The following is a 19,692-nucleotide window of genomic DNA, read 5'->3' on the forward strand; positions in this document are numbered from 1 at the left end:
TTGGTCTGTCACTCTCTCATTGAGATATTTCATGTTTCCTTCTATTTTTTCAGTCTTTTGGCTTTGTTTTATTTGTTCTTGTTGTCTTGAGAGATCATTAGTTTCTACTTGCTCAATTCTAGCCTTTAGGGATTGATTTTCGGCCATAATCTTCTGGTAATCGGCCATAATCTTTTGGTTTTCGGCCATAATCTTCTTGTTTTCGGCCATAATCTTCTGGTATTCCTTTTCAATCTGGTCATTTCTTGTGTTCAATTTGCTTATCAGTTCATTTGGTTTCTGAGCCTCACTTTCCAGTTGCAAGATTCTACCTTTTAAGCTGTTATTTTCTTGCCAGATCTCTTCCATTTTCCTCAAAATCTCAGATTTGAACTCTTCCATAGGTTGTGAGGAGTTTTCCTTATTTGGGGAGGGTCTGGATGGTTGTTTGTTCTCCTCCTCTGTTTGCTCGGTTGTCTGGATTTTCTCTGTGTAGAAGCTGTCGAGTGTTAAAGACTTCTTTTTTTTGTTATTATTCTTTCTCTTCTGAATTTCCTGTAACTGGTTAGCCATCATTAGCCCAGCAGCTTCTCAGGTTTATCCTCGCTCTCAGTGTCTGTCTGAGATCTATTGGCTCCTGAGGACTGAGTTTTAGTTTTTTCCAAGGTCAAGCCCCCTGGTGGATTCCCTTGCTAGAACCTCTGCAGGAGGTTTCTTTACAAGTCTCAGGGAGCTACTTCCACAGTCGTATACCCGTCTGCACTGGTTCCCCACTTGGGCTTTAGTTCCTGGTTGTGTTTGCCTCCACCCACGCCTCTGCTCAGCCAGCACCCACGCCTCTGCTCAGCCGGCACCCAAGCCTCTGCTCAGCGGGCACCCACACCTCTGCTCAGCCAGCGCTCCGCTCCCAGCTTCCGCTCCCACGCGCACGCGCGCGCTCAGCTTTCGCGTGCGTTCTTGACTTAATGGGGTCCTAAGTCTTGCTGCTCTCAGGAACAGGTCCCGGAGCTGCTGATGACTCGATGGGTGCCCCAAACTTGCTCTATTTCTTTTTAGCTGGGTTCAGAGCTATAGGTGAGTGTGGAGGGGGTGGGGGTGGGGCGGTTGCTCAGCTCGCGCTTGAGTGAGAGCCCTTTTTAGCTTGGAAATGTCTCGATTCCATGTACCTTCCACGCTGTGCCCTGTTGTGGGGTTCCTCCGTTCGTCTGGACTTGTTTTTATGTCCCCTTGAGGAGTTTTGTGTGTTTCGGTCAGGAGAGGTTTAGAGCTGCTTCTTACTCTGCCGCCATCTTAACCCGGAACTCCAAAGCGTTGTTTTTTTAAATAACTAAATAAATAGATGAATTAACTAATTGGTAATTAACCTGAAAAATTGAGCACACCCTCCCAATATGTGCATCCTTCATTTAGTTATAAATTGCATACAGGATTTATGGCACTAATACATTACATGCATTATAAAACAAGTCCCCAAATAGAAATCTAAAAGAATAAGATAAAGATGCAATAATTATTTTTAAAAGTTTATTTTATTTTCACAAATCTCTCTTTGGCTCCCAATAGAATATTATCAGTACTTGTTATTTTTTTATTCATATTATTTTTAAAACCCTTATCTTCTACCTTAGAATCAATACTGTGTGTTGGTTCCAAGACAGAAGAGTGATGAGGGATAGGCAATAGAGGTTAAGTGACTTGCCCAAAGTCACACACCTAGGAAGTGTTTGAGGCCAGATTCGAACCCAGGACCTTCCATCTCCAGGATGGACTCTCAATCCACTGAGCTACCCAGCTGCCCCCCATTCATACTATTTTAATGAGAGCCATGTGATTGAATATGCTTCATTGCTTTTAAAACCTTGGCTTACTGTGAATTAATGGTAAAACCTAGATTACAGTGATTGAGAAGTCTGGTTCTAGGATTAGTTAACTTTGATACCCGTAGCTGGAGTGGGTACCTCACAAAAATACATGTAGCCAAACAGAAATGCATCCCTGGCAATGCTAACTGAATTTGATATTCTCTCGTCAGTTCTGCCCATCAGTCATGCAATGGAATTTGCCCAAATCCAGCTAGTTATTTTCTGTCCTCCCTGACGTCAGAAAGTAGGGTCTGTGTGGGGTCCCAGTTAGGGTCCCAGATCTGGAGGGTGACTGTTAACAGTCAGTCACTGAACTGCAGCAATGGGTGAAGGTAGCACAGAGATGGGCAAGGGGTGTCAAGGCTGAGTTCAAGCAAGAAATGACTGTCTTCCCAGCTGCCTATTATAGAGTTATGTGATGAGCTGTCCAGCACAGCAGTGCTGAAATGCAGGCATGCCAGGAAAAGACAGGGAGTGGCTCGGAGCCAGCTGTGGCCAGTTTTCCAACTGTTCTCCCCTGTGAATCACACACACACACACACACACACACACACACACACACACACACACACACACACCAGGAGTGCACCCTGCTCTCTCCTCAGGACACCCTTGTCCTAGAGGAAGATGACATTTAGATAGAATAGTGGAGAGGCTATCTGAACCTGGGGCAAATTGTTTAGCTCTTCTCAGCCTCGGTTTCCTCATCTGTAAAATGGGAATAATTCTAGCACCTAATTAATAATATTGGGTCTTTAAAAAAACTCTTACCTTCTCTCTTAGAATTAATACAAGTCAAGAAGGAACCAGTTCTGGACCTAAATCTCTCTTTTTTAAAACCTTTACTTTCCATCTTAGAGCCAATACCATTCTAAGGCAGAAGAGTGGTAGGGGCTAGACAATGAGAGTTAAGTGACCTGCCCAGGGTCACACAACCAGAGAGTGTCTGAGGTCAGATTTGAACCCAGGACCTCCCATCTTTCTGCTTGGCTCTTTGTCCACTGAGCCACCTTGCTGCCCCTCCACAGGATTGTTTTGTGGCCCAAATGAAATAAGTTACATAAAAGACTCTGCAAACCTTAGAATGCTATACTGTCAGTGGAGTATTGTTATGGGCCCTCCGTTTCAAAGCCATCCCTTGTTTCTCCAGATGATGCCACTATTCTACAGCAGCCTCCTCTCTCCATTCCTGCAGGCCACTTCTCCCAGGAATTGTTCCCCAAACCTCAGGTCCCAAACCAGCCCTCCTTGGTTCTGTAGGAATATAGTTAGGGATAGTCTGATTTCTAGAGTTAGTTGAAGGAAGTGAAGTTCAATTATTTCCATTTGTAGACCCCCCAATTCCTTTCAACCCAGAATCTTTTCCCAGGGCTTCTCTCAAAATTCCCTTCCTTCAACTAACCCTAGAAATCAGGCTATCCTTAACTATCTTCCTACAATTCTCCAGTCTATGCCATCATGGCTTTGGGGCTACCCCTGCCTTTCAGATCTCTTTTAATGGGGTTTTTAGCCATTTTCCAATGAATGGGCATCTCTTTTCCATCCAGCTCTTTGCTACTACACAGATCATAGTCATAAATATTTTGCTGTGCATGTGACTTTTCTTTCTGTCTTTTAAAAATAATAGTCTGTATCTATATGTCAAAGTATCTGGAAATTTTAGTTACTTTCTCAGCATGATTCCAAATTGTTTCCTAGAATGGTCGAATCATTTCACAGCTCCTCCTAAACAGTTCATTAGTGTTTCTGTCTTTCCATATCCACTCCCACATGGACTATAAAAATTGAATTATTGCTGAATAGCTAAGCAGAGACCCTAAAATGTCACATAATCTGTATACAAAATTAATCCATGATGGATTGAATATTTAAATCCTTACAACTTTAACACATTGCTTATATAATGAATTATTTTATATAGGTGTTCGTTTCTTTGCTGAACAACTAGAAAAATATCATAGAGAACACAAGGAAGCCTTAGCTTTAAGGCCTACCAGAAATTTAGGATTATTGCTTGTGGATACCAAAAAAATGAAAGAAAAACTAATTCCATCACCAATGCGTTGTTTGGAGGTAAGTACATGGGAAATTGTGTCGCCTCCATTCTTATCTCGAGTCACATATTGCAAAAGCATGAGATCTCCTTGGCAGTATTTTGTTTCTAGTATTGTCAGCATGTTAATATTAGCATCAGACAATTAGCCATTCCTTATTTTTAAAGTAAATTCCCTGGTTCTTCCTCTCTATTCCAAATTTTGGGGAAGAGTTGATCAAAAACTCTGTTCTACAACTGCTTGAACACATGGGCTGATGGAGTTATTATTGGGGATGTAGACACTAAACGATTACTCTAGTCCAACTATCAATAATATGGAATTGGGTCTTGATCAATGATACATGTAAAACCCAGTGGAATTGTGCATTGGCTAAGGGGAGTTAGAGGAGTTTGGGGGAGAGGGAAAGAATACGAAATATGTAACTAGGGGAAAATATTCAAAATTAAAATTAAAAAATAAAATAAAATAAATAGATAGCCTGTTGAAAAAAACAAGAAAAACAACAACAAAAAACCCTGTTTTGGGGGGCAACTAGGTGGCTCAGTAGATTGAGAGCCAAGTCTATAGATGGAAGGTCCTGAGTTAAATCTGGCCTCAGATACTTCCTAGCTGTGTAATCCTGGGCAAGTCATTTAATCCTCATTGCACAGCCTACCGCTCATCTGCCTTGGAACCAATAAATACGTAGTTTTGATTCTAAAATGGAAGGTAAAGGTTTTCTTTTATCCTGTTTTACAAACATTAAGAACTAATCTTCAAGACTAGATTTAATCTGTTGCCAAATCTTGTTATTCTTATCTTCACTTTTTTGTTATTTGTCTTCTAAGTCCCCTTATCTCCCATCAGTCATTTTTTTTACAATTTTGGACTTAAACACCAAAAAAAAAGCAGAACCCCAAAATAGATTTCTGTGCAAGACCATCATTTTCTACTTTACATTCCTTTTTTGCAAATACATAATACATTCTACATGTCACTTTCAAAACTCTACAGATTTGGGAGTAACTGGATGGCTCAGTAGATTGAGAGCCAGACCTAGAGATGGGAGGTCCTGGGTTCAAATCTGGCCTCAGACACTTCCTAGTTGTGTGACCCTGGGCAAGTCACTTAACTGCCATTGCTTAGCTCCTACCACTCTTCTACCTTGGAGCCAATACACAGTATTGATTCTAATATGGGAGGTAAGGGTTTAAAAAAAAACAACTCTACTGCTTTTCTGTGTTGCCTTCTCTACTTCCTTCTCTTCAGTCAAGTTTAAAAAATGTTACAACGGCCCCCCCTTTTTTAAAAACCTTCCATGTCAGACTCATTACGGTATATTGGCTCCCAGGCAGAAGAGTGGTAAGGACTAGGCAAAGAGGATTAAATGACTTGCCCAGGGTGACATAGGTAGGAAGTGTCTGAGGCTAAATTTGAACTTAGCATCTCCCATCCCTAGGTCTGATTCTCAATTCACTGAGCCACCTAGCTGCCCCCTAGTATCCCCCCTTTTTAAAGCCCCACCATTGTTACTTCCCCCTTGCAAAAAATAAAAACCAAGAGAAAGCAAGGAGAGAGAACCCTTGTAGGAAACAAGTAGAGCCAGACAAAATGAATCCTCATAATAACCATGTCCAAAAAAGTGTATCTCCCTTTCTCTCGGCCCTATCCCCAACTCCCATGAAGTTATCACCCCCTAAAAGTGTTGGGGTAACACTTCAGTCCTCTAGATGCATGTCTTCTGTGGGCACCATTTGGACCAACATGACCTACACCTCTAGGAATTCTAATTGGTTCCAAAATGTATAGGAACATTTTAAGGATTGTGGGATCAGGAAGCCTCCTGTGGCATGAAATCATGCCTAGAAATTTTTCCCTACATTAACAAATCTCAATGACACAGAAATTTAATACAGTTCTCATGTACTATGGGGTAAGAACATGGGCAGAAAGACTTATTATGCCTCCAAAAAGCCAACGTAGTATAACGCATAGAACCCAGAATAAGGAGTTCCAAATTCTAGAACCTCAACACCATCATCATTTAACAGCATTATGTTGCTTCTTTGATTTTCAATTTCCTACTCTGTAAAATAAGGATGTTAGGACTTAATTATCTGGAAAAATCTCCCTAAAATTTAAATTTTTTTATCCTCTTCCTTCTAATTTCTTACGTATAAAGGATCCCCCCTCCAAGTTCTCAGAATTCAATCATCCACCTGGCAGCACTCCATAATGGGATCCACTTGAACTTCACTCACTGGCACTGCCAGATGCTGCATTCGGAACAAGGGATATAACAGAAAACAACCACTGAACTCAAGGAGCTAATAGTCTAACAATTAGGATTAATCTAAAATGTACAGCAAAAAGGGGGAATTTCCAGATTTTCACTCAATGTTCTTGCTTTCTTAGGTCATAAATGCCATGCTTCCTCTCCAAAGCAAGAAAAAAGTGGATGCTATTATCTCAGAAGCCCAAGATGCAGAGTACAAACTCGAGTTTGTTCCAACAGCAACTGTAGAATATGTTAATAGCTTGATCTTCCTTGATGATATCCAGGAAAGGGTGAGTGCTTAATCTAATATGAATTAATGGACCGTATCTTTGGATGAAGAAACTACTTTGGGAAAACACACCTTTCTTTGTATTTGTTATCCAAATGTCATATCTTGAATTCTCCTCTGCAACAAATTTAGGGAATGGACATGAGCTTGGGTTGCAATTTTGAACCCTATCAATAACTTCAATAAAATATGGGACCTCTTCATGAGAGCCAGAAGATAGACATATTGTATGAAAAATGTATGTGAGTATGTGGAGGTGTCAGAAGGGAAAACTAGAGAATTGGGATATAGATTTGAAGGAAAAAAGATTTTGAGATTAAGTTTATTTAAATAATGATGATGAAAAAGCAAGTAGATATTGCAGTGAGAGAATGTTGCATTGAAAAATTAAGGAAACAGATTATTTATGGATGTTATCAAAGTCTGTTTGAAAGTTGTAGCTTTTTAATTAAAATCCATTAGGAGAAATGTAATATGAAGGTTTTAAAACATGTAAGTTTTATAAGTGAAAAAAAGAGGCCCAAAGGGAAGATTGTTAGTAATAAAAAAGTATTTTTCCTCATTTCCCAAGTAACATAAACAAGCTGGGGGATGAAAACATAATAAATCACAAGCAAGGCAGTTTTGAGATAATGTTGCTGAGGAATTGAAAATTTCTGTAAACTTATTAACCCTTTTCTGACCCACAGAAAGAGAAAAAAGTGTCTGTAATTATTATTCATTGGAATTCAAGAATGAAAATAGCAAGAGGGAATAAAGGGAAAACTTTTGGTATGTTTCAGAAAGAGTTAGCTAGAATTACAGAGTAACTTGTCTAGGTTATAATAACAGAATTTTATTTGGGGAGATAAGACAAGAGTTGACAAAAATGAAATTGATGAATTGCATTTTATATTTACATATATTTACATATATACTTATTTTATTTTTACATATATGTATATATAAATATAAATATAAAATATAGAGAGAGAATGGATTATTGTAGGGTAAAATTTAAAAATTTATGGTGTAAATTTAATGAGATTTAACATGATCAAAAAAATCATGATAAAAAGCATAGCTAACATTTAAATAAAACTCTAAGGTTTGCAAAGTGCTTTCCAAAAATTTCATTTGTTCAGTTGCAGCTGTATATTATTTTTCTGGATGTCTTATAGAAGGAAAAATCTTATTTTTATGGATTCAGAATAAAAATATGATTCCAAATGTAATTCTAGTTTTATAGAATATAAATGATAGAGACAATCTATCATTTCAAATCTAAATCATTGAATCTTAGAGTTAAAAGGGGACATAGAGACCATTTCTTCAACCTAACTCTCAGTATGGTAGTATTTTTAAAATAAAATGTACATTTCTGATTTAAAAGGAAAATTCTCTTCTATATAAATTGACATTCATCTGGATCTAGTTTTGGAGACAATACTGTGTATTGGTTTCAAGGCAGCAGAGTGGTAAGAGCTAAAGCAGTGAGGGTTAAGTGACTTTCCCAGGGTCACACAGTGAGGAGGTTCATGAGGATATATTTGAACCTGGCATCTTCCATCTCTAGATCTGACTCACTATTCACTGAATCACCTAGCTGCCTCAATTTAACAGAATTAAAAGACACATTAGACCTGATTCATTCCAAAAATGCTGGGAGTATACTAAACTGTATATGCTATTGTCTTTAGATTGAAGTTCTTGAAGATGAAGCGGAAACCATTGCTAAGATGTACAAGCTCATCGATCAGTACCAAGTTCCTACTCCCCCTGAAGATTTTGCTGTCTTTGCCACCATGAAACCATCTCTTGTTGCCGTCCGAAATGCAATCGATAAGGCAGTGAGCGAGAGAGATACCAGCCTTAAATTGTTCTGTCAACATTTGGACAAGGACGTTGAAGAATTAAATAAAGAAGTGAATGAAGTACAGCTACTAGCCCAGGTATTTAGAAAGCCTTTCTTTACCTATTTTGTAGGAAATTGGTACTAACACATGACGTCAAATCTTTTACAATCATACCTCATTGCTCCCAATATACACTGTTTAGTCTCCTTGTTTCACTTGGGGAAAAAAATTTGTTTTTCAGAAAGCATCTTGAGAATTTACCCCTAATAAGTGTTCCCTTTTTTAAATTAACACATTTCCAGATTGGTTATTGTTATAAGAGCCCACTTATAAAAAACCAAACTCCCAAATAAAACCTTAAATACCCTGATGTGAAAGAGAGTCTACTTTGATCCTCCTCCATCCAACTCCAACAGCTCTTTCTCTGGAGGTGGATAGCCTTCCCTATTATCAGTCTTTCAGGCTTGTCCCGGGGATTATCATTAAGAATGACTTTCCTGATTTATTAAATGACTTAATCAATCATAAAATCTTTGGGTTGGGTCTTAAAGGTCAATAAGTCTAAAAATTTGACTGGCTTCTGAAGAGAAAAAATTGGGGAAGAAACTAAGCATTTATATATGCCAGGCACTTAAAAAATATTTTTTTCTTTCATTGGAAAACATGACTGCCTCACCACAGTCTCAATAGAAAAAAATTTAGCCCCAGAAACTTCCTAGCTGCATGACCCCGGGCAAGTCACTTCACCCCCATCGCCTAGCCCTTGTTACTCTTCTGCCTTGGAAACAATATACAGTAGTGATTCTAAGAGATTCTAAGGGTTTAAAAAATATGGAGGGGGGGATCCTATATCATGAGAGAGAAATCTGTTCATTCCCAGAGCCTTAACTGAAGGTGGATTTGTGTCCCCAGAAGAAAAACTCTTCATCTCTTTTGGGTCACAGAATAATCAGCTCTCTGAGTAGCACCAACAAGCTTTTAAGCTGTATTTGAAATTCCCCCTGTTGCTCTCCTGGGCAACAACTCTGTCTCATGCCACTACCTGACTTAAGTTCTACTTGATCTCTTGATATTAATCGTGTGCTGCACCCCAAACAAGGGGTGAGAGTTTTGCAAAAGGAAAATATACCAGAGTGACATGGATTTGAGGTTTGTATTGACCCCCAAGAGTCTTTGGTCTTGCATACAAGTGAAAGCAAAGAGAGAAAGACAAGAAATAGAAATCCTAAGAGGAAACCCAGGGAGGTATTTCTTTCTACCTTAATCCATGGCTCCAAATTCCTGACTTTCAGACTTTTGAATCCACTGCTAATCAATAGTTGTTTCGGTTTCACAGGATCCACAGATTTTGGATGCCTCAGCTGACCAAGAGAAAGTAAAAGGGCTACTGGGTGATCTACAGATGACTCTAGATGACCTCCAGAAACGGGCTTTCCAGTACAAATCGTACCAGAAAAACTTTAAGGTAACAACATTTGTAAAAGAAATCTTCAAAATGATCAGACTCTCTCTCTTTTGGCAATGGAGACCCACTGCCATCTTGCTCTCTGCCACCTTCCCATTTCATTTTCTACTGCTCCTCTTCAGAGAGTCAATGTTCTAGCCCTTTCTCTGTCTTGTCCAACCTTCTCTCGTTTCCACATGTTCACACAGCCCTTCCTCCATGCCTAAAATGAACTTCTTGTTGGAGAACAAAGACAGGTTCTGGTCCAAAGAACTGGCAACTCAGTCATTTGAAGGCATGAATGTGTTTATTCAAGGATGATACAGACACTGTGGTGAGGGTGGTAGAAAAAGCAATGGCAGGTATTAATTAGTTTGCTAGATTTATTGAAAGACTGGGAAATTGCCTCCTCCCATTCCTGGAAAGTCTCCACTTTTCCTCAGAATGCTCCTCTCCTGGGTATTCCAGGCTAAACACTGTTATAAAGAAATAGGACTCTGATACTATGCTTCTAGGGGATATTGCTTATTGGTTAGGAAAGTTGTGTCTCTGTATTACCCTAGGGAGCTGATGACTGGGGGAACAACAACCCAATCACCCTTCTTGATGTTATAATTCCCCTATTCTAAATAACAGTGCCCAGGAAGGACCCTTAATGGTCAGGTGGATGGGTAACCCTTTTAGGTCCCACCTGTGTTGGATTAATTATTAATATTGGGCTCTAATTAGCCTTGGATCATGTTTTTCATCTGACTGCATTGCTCCCTCCCCAAGAGTCATGATATAATGACCACTCAGGAAGGTACTTAATGAAACTTTATCTATTGATCTTAAATAGGGAAAGGAATAATCAGGAACAGATTGGGGATAGGAGACCCTGTCCCACTAATATCTATGATCTATAATCCCTCAGGACTGTAGGTTCTTGTTTCAGTAAAACTGGAGCTATTTTTCTTCACACTCCTCTGGTTCAGCTTGGCCACTGCCAAACCAGAGAGAGAGTAATCTGCAGATGTATGGATGATTTCTCTCAGCTTCCTTATTATCAGTTTGTGATATGTCAGCCTTGACAGCCTTCAGGCCTATTCATAAAGTCTATGATTTACTGAATGTAGCTCATTATGCCTTGGAGAGCTAATCATTAAACTTTCATTGTGTATATCTACACCTTGGAAATCAGCAAAAGCCATTGAGGAAATGTTAAAAATGCAGATTAAACTTAAAAGTTGGTCATGTATTTGAGGTATATTTTTGTGGAAAACTAGTCTTTAAATATTTTCTAGTACATCCCCACCTGTATTCCATCCACTTATCTTAGCCTCTAAATCATTGGTACTGGTTGTGATAACAATGAATGAATCATGGTGATCCATATATCTGTGAATGCTGTGACTTCATACAGCTGATACATGAGTTGAAAGATGTCCCATGTTGTTGCTTTCAGAGTTTTTGTGTCTTCCGAGTACATTTGATGAATCATAAAAACAGAACTTGGAGTCACTCAGACTAAAAATGTCATACAAGTTGGGGTGTTTTTTTCCTCTTGTAATTTTCTTCCCACTTTGGGTCCATTTTCCATCAACAGACTCGGGTAACTGGAAAGTTTGCCCTTGCTTGTGCATCTAATTCTCTAGACCAGTGATGGGCAAACTACAGCCTGCATACCACTTTATCCCTGGTTTAACATTATTCCTAATCTGACGAATACAATGAGTAGGATACAATACAATGAAACTTCAAAAGAGTTGCCTTAGAAACAGACTGACAGATGAGCATTTCTTTTCCTTTGGTCCCCTCTTTAAAAAGTTTGCCCATCACTACTCTAGACAAGAGAATTCGAAGATGGTTGTTTCCTAATTTCAGGGAGAAATCGGATCTAATTAATTCCTTTTTCCTAAAGGTGGAAGTGTCTAAATTTGAAACTCTTGAAGAAGTCAGTGCAGAGCTGAAACTAAAGCAGCTGCTTTGGGATTCTCTTTCTGAATGGGACGATCTCCAAGACAATTGGCTAACGGTAGGAGAAAGATATTCGCCCATAATTTTAATTCTTAAGTATTCGAACACAAATTTATGAGTTAAACCAAATGGCCAAAGTGAGATATTTTGTCCTGCTTAAGTTGTATTAAAGTCCAAATTCCACTGACCTGGGAATCATAAGAGCTTGGTATGAACTAGTATTTATTCTAATATTAACTTAACTCTGTAATCTTCTTAAACCTCCCTCATTCCTCATCTATAAAGGGAAGATACTAGATTCCCAAGATTACATAAAACTCTGTATCTCAGCCTTGGAGGAAAGGCTCCCTAGCTTTCACATGCAATTAACTGGAATTTCATATTAACAGCCTGCACCATAAAGCAGGCTTCATCAAGGAGGAATAATCAGAGAAGGAGGAAAAATACTTCGTTCTAAGATAAGGAGAGAGGCTAGACCTATGATTTCTTTGGCACAAAGAGCTCCCTCTCTACCAGTGAAGATCAGTGGGGGCTCAGTGACTTGGAGTCTTAAGAGAGATGTCTAGAACAGAGATGGCAAAGTTTTATGAATGTAGAGTGAACCAGATTAAAATGTAATTGGGAAATGCTTGACAAAATAAATAAAAATACAATAGAACATAGATAATGTTAATATGTAGTTTCCTAAGTCAATAGTGGCCACCAGGATCCTTATGTACCACTTATTCATCCCACTTGCCTCAAATACTGAAAGATTAAAAGACTTGCCCAGCGTCCCAAAGAGAGTATGTGTCAGAGGCAGGACTTAACCTAGATTTTCCTTAGTCCCAAGTTGCCCCTTCATCATTACATGCTGCCTCTCTGTTCTTTGACAGAATAACCTATAATGTTGTCCCACGGTATGAAGTTGGAGGATAACATTCACAGTACCATAGAACCTCAGAGGCGAAGAGTTTTTTAAAAGGTCCAATGTTGGTATTGTTCAGTCATTTCAATCATGTCTGACTCTTTGTGACCCTTATTTGGGATTTTCTTGACAAAGATACTGGAATGGTTTGCTATTTCCTTCTCTCTCTCATTTTACAAATGAGGAAACCGAGGCAAAGAGGATTAAGTGACTTATGCAGGATCACACATTTAGTAAATGTCTGAGGCTATATTTGAACTCAAGATGAGGAGTATTCCCATCTCCAGGCTCTGCACTCTACCATCTGCACAACCTGGCTGGCCTTCTCAGAGGTTATTCTGTCCAATTTGTGCCACACCAAGAATTCCCTCTACTATGTGCCTGATGTACAAGGCCATCTAGCCTTCCCTGGAAGGCCTCCGAAGCTAGATACTTCACCACCCAAGGCAGCTCATTCTACTTTTTTAGAGTTCTCATTGTTAGGAAAGTTTTTTCAGACTTCCTACTGAAGTCTGCCTTCCAGCATTTTCTATACCTGGCTTCCCTCTGAGATAAGGCAAAACAAGTCAATCCATATTGTCCCATAAGAATGCTTTTAAAATGTCAAGAGAGGGGGCAGCTGGGTAACTCAGTAGATGGAGAACCAGACCCAGGGACAGGATATCCTGGGTTCAATCTGACCTCAGACATTTCCTGGCTGTGTGGCCCTGGACAAGTCACTTAACTCCCATTGCCTAGCCCTTACCGCTCTTCTGCCTTGGAATGGGTAAAAATAGTACTGATTCTAAGATGAAAGGTAAAGGATTAAAAAAAAAAAAACCTTGAAGACCAATCTTTTCATCTCCCCAAGTCTTCTATAGGCTAACCTCCCAAGCCCTTCAAGAATCTTATATGGTACCATTCTAAGACCCTCACCCTGATCCAGCTAATTCTCTCCTGGAGGCTCTCCAGAGCCCCAGAACCAAATTTCCTGATTTGGAGATACTCCGACCAGAGCACAGATATGGGACTATCACCTCCTTCACTCTAGACCTTGTCCTTCTGTCAAGCCAATCAAAGGTCCTGTGTTTCTTGCTTGATCTATATATAATTGACTCAGATTGAGCTTGTGATGCAATTTGACTCCTTGATTTTTTTCAAATGATCTGCCAAGCATCCTTCATCATGTGCTGATGAAGCTAACTTTTTCTGAAGTCAAGTATATGATTCTGCATTTATTATTAATATTAAAATTTTATTTTATTAAATCTGTCCCACTCTCAGTAGTTCCCAATGACTTGTGTTCCATGAACTTTTTCCAGAAACAAAAACAAATGTATTACAAACCCAGAGTATTTAATATACCACCACTAATATTCTTTTAAATATATTTCTAAATGCTTACGATAACAGCAATGATAACTTTTGCTTGCCAAAGCTTTCTCCAGCTTTGTTAGAGAAAGAAGTCTGTAATGCTTCCATCCTGCACATGCTTGTTGTCACAGGGGGAAACCATATATTTATAACATAATTGAGAAATTATTTACTGCTTACTTTTTAGCACAAACGCCATGGGTCCTAATCAAGAGCATCTCGAAGGGCTCATGAACCACTAAATGAAAACCACTGTTCTAATGTGTAAAAATCTTCTTGGATCCTTGTTCCTACATCGTACACACTGCTTTGCAGTATCAACAAATTTCATAGGAACATCAGAGCCTTTGTATAAATCTTTGATAAAAACTTTTTGCAGCCTGAGGCTAAACACAGATTTGTAGAACTCTTCCCTCTCCATATGGAACCATTAATTACTAGATTTGGGGTCTTACCACTTAACTAGTTTTCGGTTGAGTACAAACAAAGAAGGTAATCCGAGAGAGAGAGAGAGAGAGAGAGAGAGAGAGAGAGAGAGAGAGAGAGAGACAGAGAGAGAGAGAGAGAGAGAGAGTATAGCAGTTTGGTAAACTCTGGAGAGAGATCACATTTGAGCTGCCTCTTGAAGGAAGCTAGAAAAGCTCAGATAGCATCCCAGGCAAGAGGGAGAGCAATTCCATAGGCAAAGGGTCAGGAGGTCAAGGGCCATGTCAAAAACCATCAAGTGGCCCAGTTTATCTGTACTATAGAAAGTGAAGAAGGGAATCAATTGTAAAAAGACTAAAAATCATTTTTACTCATTTTATTTTTTCTCATTCTTTTTAAAGACATGCCACTGTTAACTTCTAATTCTTTGATTTTTTATTCTTACAGAGTAAATTTGAGATTATGGATCCAGAGGCATTGAATTCTCAAGTTTCGAAGTATGCCAAATTTGTGAATCAGCTGGAAAAAGGTTTGCCCCCTAACAATGTTGTGCCGCAACTCAAGACTAAGGTGGAGAAAATGAAGGAAAAAGTAAGTGACTATGAAAGGGAGATTTCTTACATAATCTGGACTCCAGTCCTGTTAAGGGCAAATAGAGGGGAAAAAAGCATAAAATTACTATAAAAATAGAGTTGATATCTCTCAAGCCAATCAGCCACCATTTACTGAATTTTTTTTTCAATAATCAACACTTCAATGTGGATAAGGGTTTGTCCAGAGAAAAGAAGAGACTGCCTCAAAGCCACAGACTTTCTTAAAACCAGTCATCCGTCCCATGTGGTCACTGCATAGAAGGATGATTAGATTGGAGTATTGGCTAATCTCTCATTATTTCTCTGTCCTTTGGGTGAGGAGAACAGCAAAATTACTTTCTGGCTAAAGACTTTGGCCGAAAGACATCCGCAAAGAAAGCAGAATGGATCTGTAGGTCAAAATAACTAAAGATTTCTCACTCCACCTCTGAAATTAATTCACTGTATGGCCTTGGACAATTTCTTTAACTTCTCTAGTTCTTGGTTCCTTCATCTATAAAATGAAAAGGATAAACTCAATCATTTCTAGGATCTCTTCTTGCTCTATCATTTCATTCGTCATTAATCTGAAAGAAGATAACAATAAGATGACTGGAGAAGATGAAAAGGGCTTTCCAGAGTCAATTTGTCAGCCTAGAAAGAGTAGAGTGGTACTATGGCCATCAAGAGTAATGCCATGAGCCCCAAGGGAACCAAAGAGCTATTCTCCTTTCATGTCCCATCCCTTCCCACAATACAGAGTACTTATACATCAGGACTTCAGTGGATCAAGGAGGGTTACTCCCTCTCATGGTCAGTATTGCAGATCATCCATTCCTTCCAATCCTGTTCTTAAGTATTTCCACAACTCCCTCTAAGAAATCTGTCTAGTGCACAAAAGTCCTCCATAGCAACCCTAGAAACAAAACATAGCCTTACTTGGGGGTGGGACATGGTTGGAACTATTCACTGCACATTTCCATTAAGAATTGGTAAATGGTATTATCTTCATATATAGACAGATCTTTCATTATTTAATATTTCTTAACATTAATAGTATTAACTTAATAAAAATACCATATATATTGAATTAATATTAATTAAATATTCAATCTGAAATCATTATAATGTAGATAAATTCATTATACTTATGAGCACTCATCAAATTATACACATTCTGTGAAAGTATACTGATTGTTAGCTTTTAAATTGTCCACAAAGACCTAAATTTCTATCATTAAATTCTTTCACCCAAATGAAATATGAAGAAGCATCATGCCATGTCTTTTATATCCTTCATCTAGTTCCCTACTACATTCCATTATAAAGATCTCCCTACAGGTTAATATCCACTCATTAAAGGCTATCTTTTAATTCCATGAGAATTTTATTCACAGTGCCAGTGTCTTTCAAGATTAAAATGGGAGCAAATATCCTTATCTTTTGTTTTCTAGCTTCCTGTGATTACAGATTTAAGGAACCCCTTTTTGAAGCCAAGGCACTGGACCTTTATTGAGCAAATCGTTGATGCTTCCCTTGTGGACGTTGAAAATCCATTAACTTTGCAACGTCTCATCGAGCTGAATGTTTTTAATTTTGGACAAGAGATTCAGGATATTTCTGGGCAGGCTTCTGGAGAAGCATCTTTAGAAACAATACTCAAAAAGGTAAAAGAAAAAGATAAAACAAAACAAACAACTTTAACATATGGTGAAAATCATATGATACACATTAAGTAGACTGTTGTAGGCTTGCCAATTCAGAAAATGTATGTTCAGTGTTAAATCACAGGCACATTATCAGCACTATGGTTCATCTAAATAGCCAGGTTTGCTTATCCTCTTCAATTCAACCTATTGTTCTAGCCTATTGAGATATTGTTGAATGTAGTCTCTGTCATCCAGAATGTTAACCATCTCCTCAAGCTACTTGGTAACTTCTGCTTAGGCAGACACACCGTCTATTAACCTCAACCAAGTCATTCATAAACATTTTTTTTAACCCTTGTACTTCGGTGTATTGTCTCATAGGTGGAAGATTGGTAAGGGTGGACAATGGGGGTCAAGTGACTTGCCCAGGGTCACACAGCTGGGAAGTGGCTGAGGCCGGCTTTGAACCCAGGACCTCCTGTCTCTAGGCCTGACTCACTCCACTGAGCTACCCAGCTGACCCCATTCATAAACATTTTGAACAGTTTGTACAGGACCAAGAATAGATATCTGGGACATTCTACTTGAGTCTTCCTTCCAAGGTGATGGTGATAAATTAATGGCTACTCTTTGGGTCAGGTCATTTATCCAGTTAAATATTCACCCAGTTGTGTTATTATGGGACCCTTATCTCCCCATCTTGCACACATGAGCCTGAGAGATTTAATCAAATGTTTTATGGAACTGGGATACTGAATCTTTGGCATCCCCCTTATTTACCAGGTTAGTTATTGGGGCAACGAAAGGAAATTATGTTAGTCTAACACTACCTGTCCTTGATGAAGTCATGCTAGCTTTTAAAGATTATTGCTTCACTTTCTCAGAGCTCAGAAACTATTCTTTAATATTATGGTCAAGAGTTGATGTGTAGTTTGTCATCTTCACCCTCTTTACCTTAAAACACTTTTAGTTAACATTTGCCTTTCTCCAACCGATGAGATCTCTCCCATCTTCTAAGATATTTCAAAGCTAATATGCTGAAAAGCACTCAGAAATTGTGCCTGCTACTTTTTTAGAATGTTAGGCATTGGTTCATCCATATCTAGTGACTTGAGCTCATTGAAAATAAGATTTTATTTCCTAACTAATTCTCTCCATCACCCATTTTGGTTTTTCATTTCTGGTTTTCCAAATGCAACTCCTTTTTCTCCAAGGTTCTTATTGTTTCTGCCTTAGAATCTCATTCTTCCTTTTTAGTCAGGGTCAAGTTCAAAATAGAAGATCCTTTTGTCTTTCTTCCATCTTTTAAATTTATTTATTTTTAAACTCTTACCTTTTCTCTTAAAATTAATACAAGTATTAGTTCCAAGGCAGAAGAGTGGTAAGGACTAGACAATAGGAATTAATTGACTCATCCAGAGTCACACAGCTACAAAGTGTCTGAGGCTAGATTTGCACTCAAGACCTCCCATTTCCAGGCCTGGTTCACTATTTAATGAGTCCCCTAACTGCTCCTCCTCTATCTTGTAACAAATTAAATTATCATTAGAGGAGATGTCAAATTTCTCAACTATTTTGCAGAGAAACCATCAGTAGATATTCAACTAATTGAAGTCACTCATCCTTCCAATTGCATTCATCCATATCAAATTCTTAATATACAGTGATTCTCCAAACTATCCTCCCTTTTATCTACTCTCTTGCTCTTCCAAAACCAATATTTAGGCATAAGTCCCATCCCATCAGGCTTCAGTGACACCTTTGAAATCAACCCTTTGGGTTCCCTAGATCATTGAGTTTCTTATCATGTTTTGTATATTTCCAAGGACATCTAGGGTCATGGATTTTATGGCCATCTCCTGGGATGTTGTCTTCTGGCAACTACTGGTCCCTTATTGTGCTATACTTCTTATTAGGAGGTAGCCAGATGGCATAATGGCTAGAGAGCTAGACTTGGGCCATGGAAGAAATAAGTTCAGATCCTGCCCGAGAAACTTCACCAGCTGTGTGAGTTTTCCTAGGGATCAAATGAGATAATAAATGCAAAATGCTTTGCAAACCTTTGCATTATGGAAATGCTAGCTATGATGCTAGTTGATGTTGCTGTTGTAGGCAAAAATGTTGTACCTATTTCTCCCTATGTTACCCAGACTTGTCACATCTATTTAGGCAATGCTCTTTCTCCTTTCTCTTTTCTGCATAAGCCCTCTTATTTTATTCATGATATTCTAAAAGAAAAATTGTACCTTTGAATTATTGTTGCTCTTGAAAATTGTCATTAAATTCCACTTTTGTTCTAAATTCAGCTAAACTTGTTCCCCTAAGTAAATGAAGATCTAGGAGATTTTTAAAAATTTATCTCTCAAGGCTTTTAAAAACAAGGTAGCAAAAATGGAAAATCCATTGACTTATTTTATAAGAAGGGTACTTTTCAGGGACATGGTTGCTTTTTATGCCATATTTATTTACTTGGAAAATGAATTAATTCTATGAAATATTATTATTTTACAAGGTGGAAGATGCTTGGAAAACAACAGAATTCGTTGTTTTGCCTCATCGAGATTCCAAAGATGTTTTTATCCTGGGTGGGACAGATGACATACAGGTAAGTAACTGCAGTGAGTTGAAAGCTTGAGAGAAAGGGTCCCATTGCATTATCCATTAATTATCTGCATCAGATGCAGCCATTTGGGCCCATGATCAGGACTCCACAGAAGAGCTGGGAACCATTACCCAAACTGTCATAGCTCCTAGGGTTTTTTACTTCAATCAATCAACATGTAAATTTTGATTTTTTTAAATATATGACAAACATCTTCCTTCCTCCCTCCCTTCCCTCCCACCCCCTGGTGCTGGCAGGCTAATAGATTTGGATTATATACAGCACGTATATTTTGAACATTTAGTCTGTACAACTCTGAGGACTATACAGAAGAAATATAAAACAGGCTTCCAGTGCTCAGTGCTCATTTCCCAGTGTATGTAGGCTAATTGGGAAGGTAAAGCTCTGGGAAGACTTTGTGAAGGTGACATAACTTAAGTTGGTCTCTCTCTCTCTCTCTCTCTCTCTCTCTCTCTCTCTCTCTCTCTCTCCCTCCCTCCCTCC

At 38.7% G+C, this 19,692-nt stretch overlaps 1 protein-coding gene across 1 annotated transcript in view; it reads left to right on the forward strand.

Annotated features, from left to right (window-relative positions):
• DNAH6 (dynein axonemal heavy chain 6) overlaps nt 1-19,692 on the forward strand; it is a 219,116-nt gene that overhangs the window by 51,445 nt on the left and 147,979 nt on the right. The window contains exons 13-20 of the mRNA XM_044659302.1: nt 3,763-3,914; nt 6,293-6,445; nt 8,124-8,375; nt 9,616-9,744; nt 11,624-11,737; nt 14,813-14,956; nt 16,392-16,604; nt 19,099-19,191. Coding sequence (XP_044515237.1) covers nt 3,763-3,914; nt 6,293-6,445; nt 8,124-8,375; nt 9,616-9,744; nt 11,624-11,737; nt 14,813-14,956; nt 16,392-16,604; nt 19,099-19,191 — 1,250 coding nt within the window. The remainder of the gene's footprint in view (nt 1-3,762; nt 3,915-6,292; nt 6,446-8,123; nt 8,376-9,615; nt 9,745-11,623; nt 11,738-14,812; nt 14,957-16,391; nt 16,605-19,098; nt 19,192-19,692) is intronic.

This window comes from Gracilinanus agilis, chromosome 2 (assembly GCF_016433145.1).
Source record: "Gracilinanus agilis isolate LMUSP501 chromosome 2, AgileGrace, whole genome shotgun sequence".
In the NCBI taxonomy this organism is placed as follows: Eukaryota; Metazoa; Chordata; class Mammalia; order Didelphimorphia; family Didelphidae; genus Gracilinanus; species Gracilinanus agilis.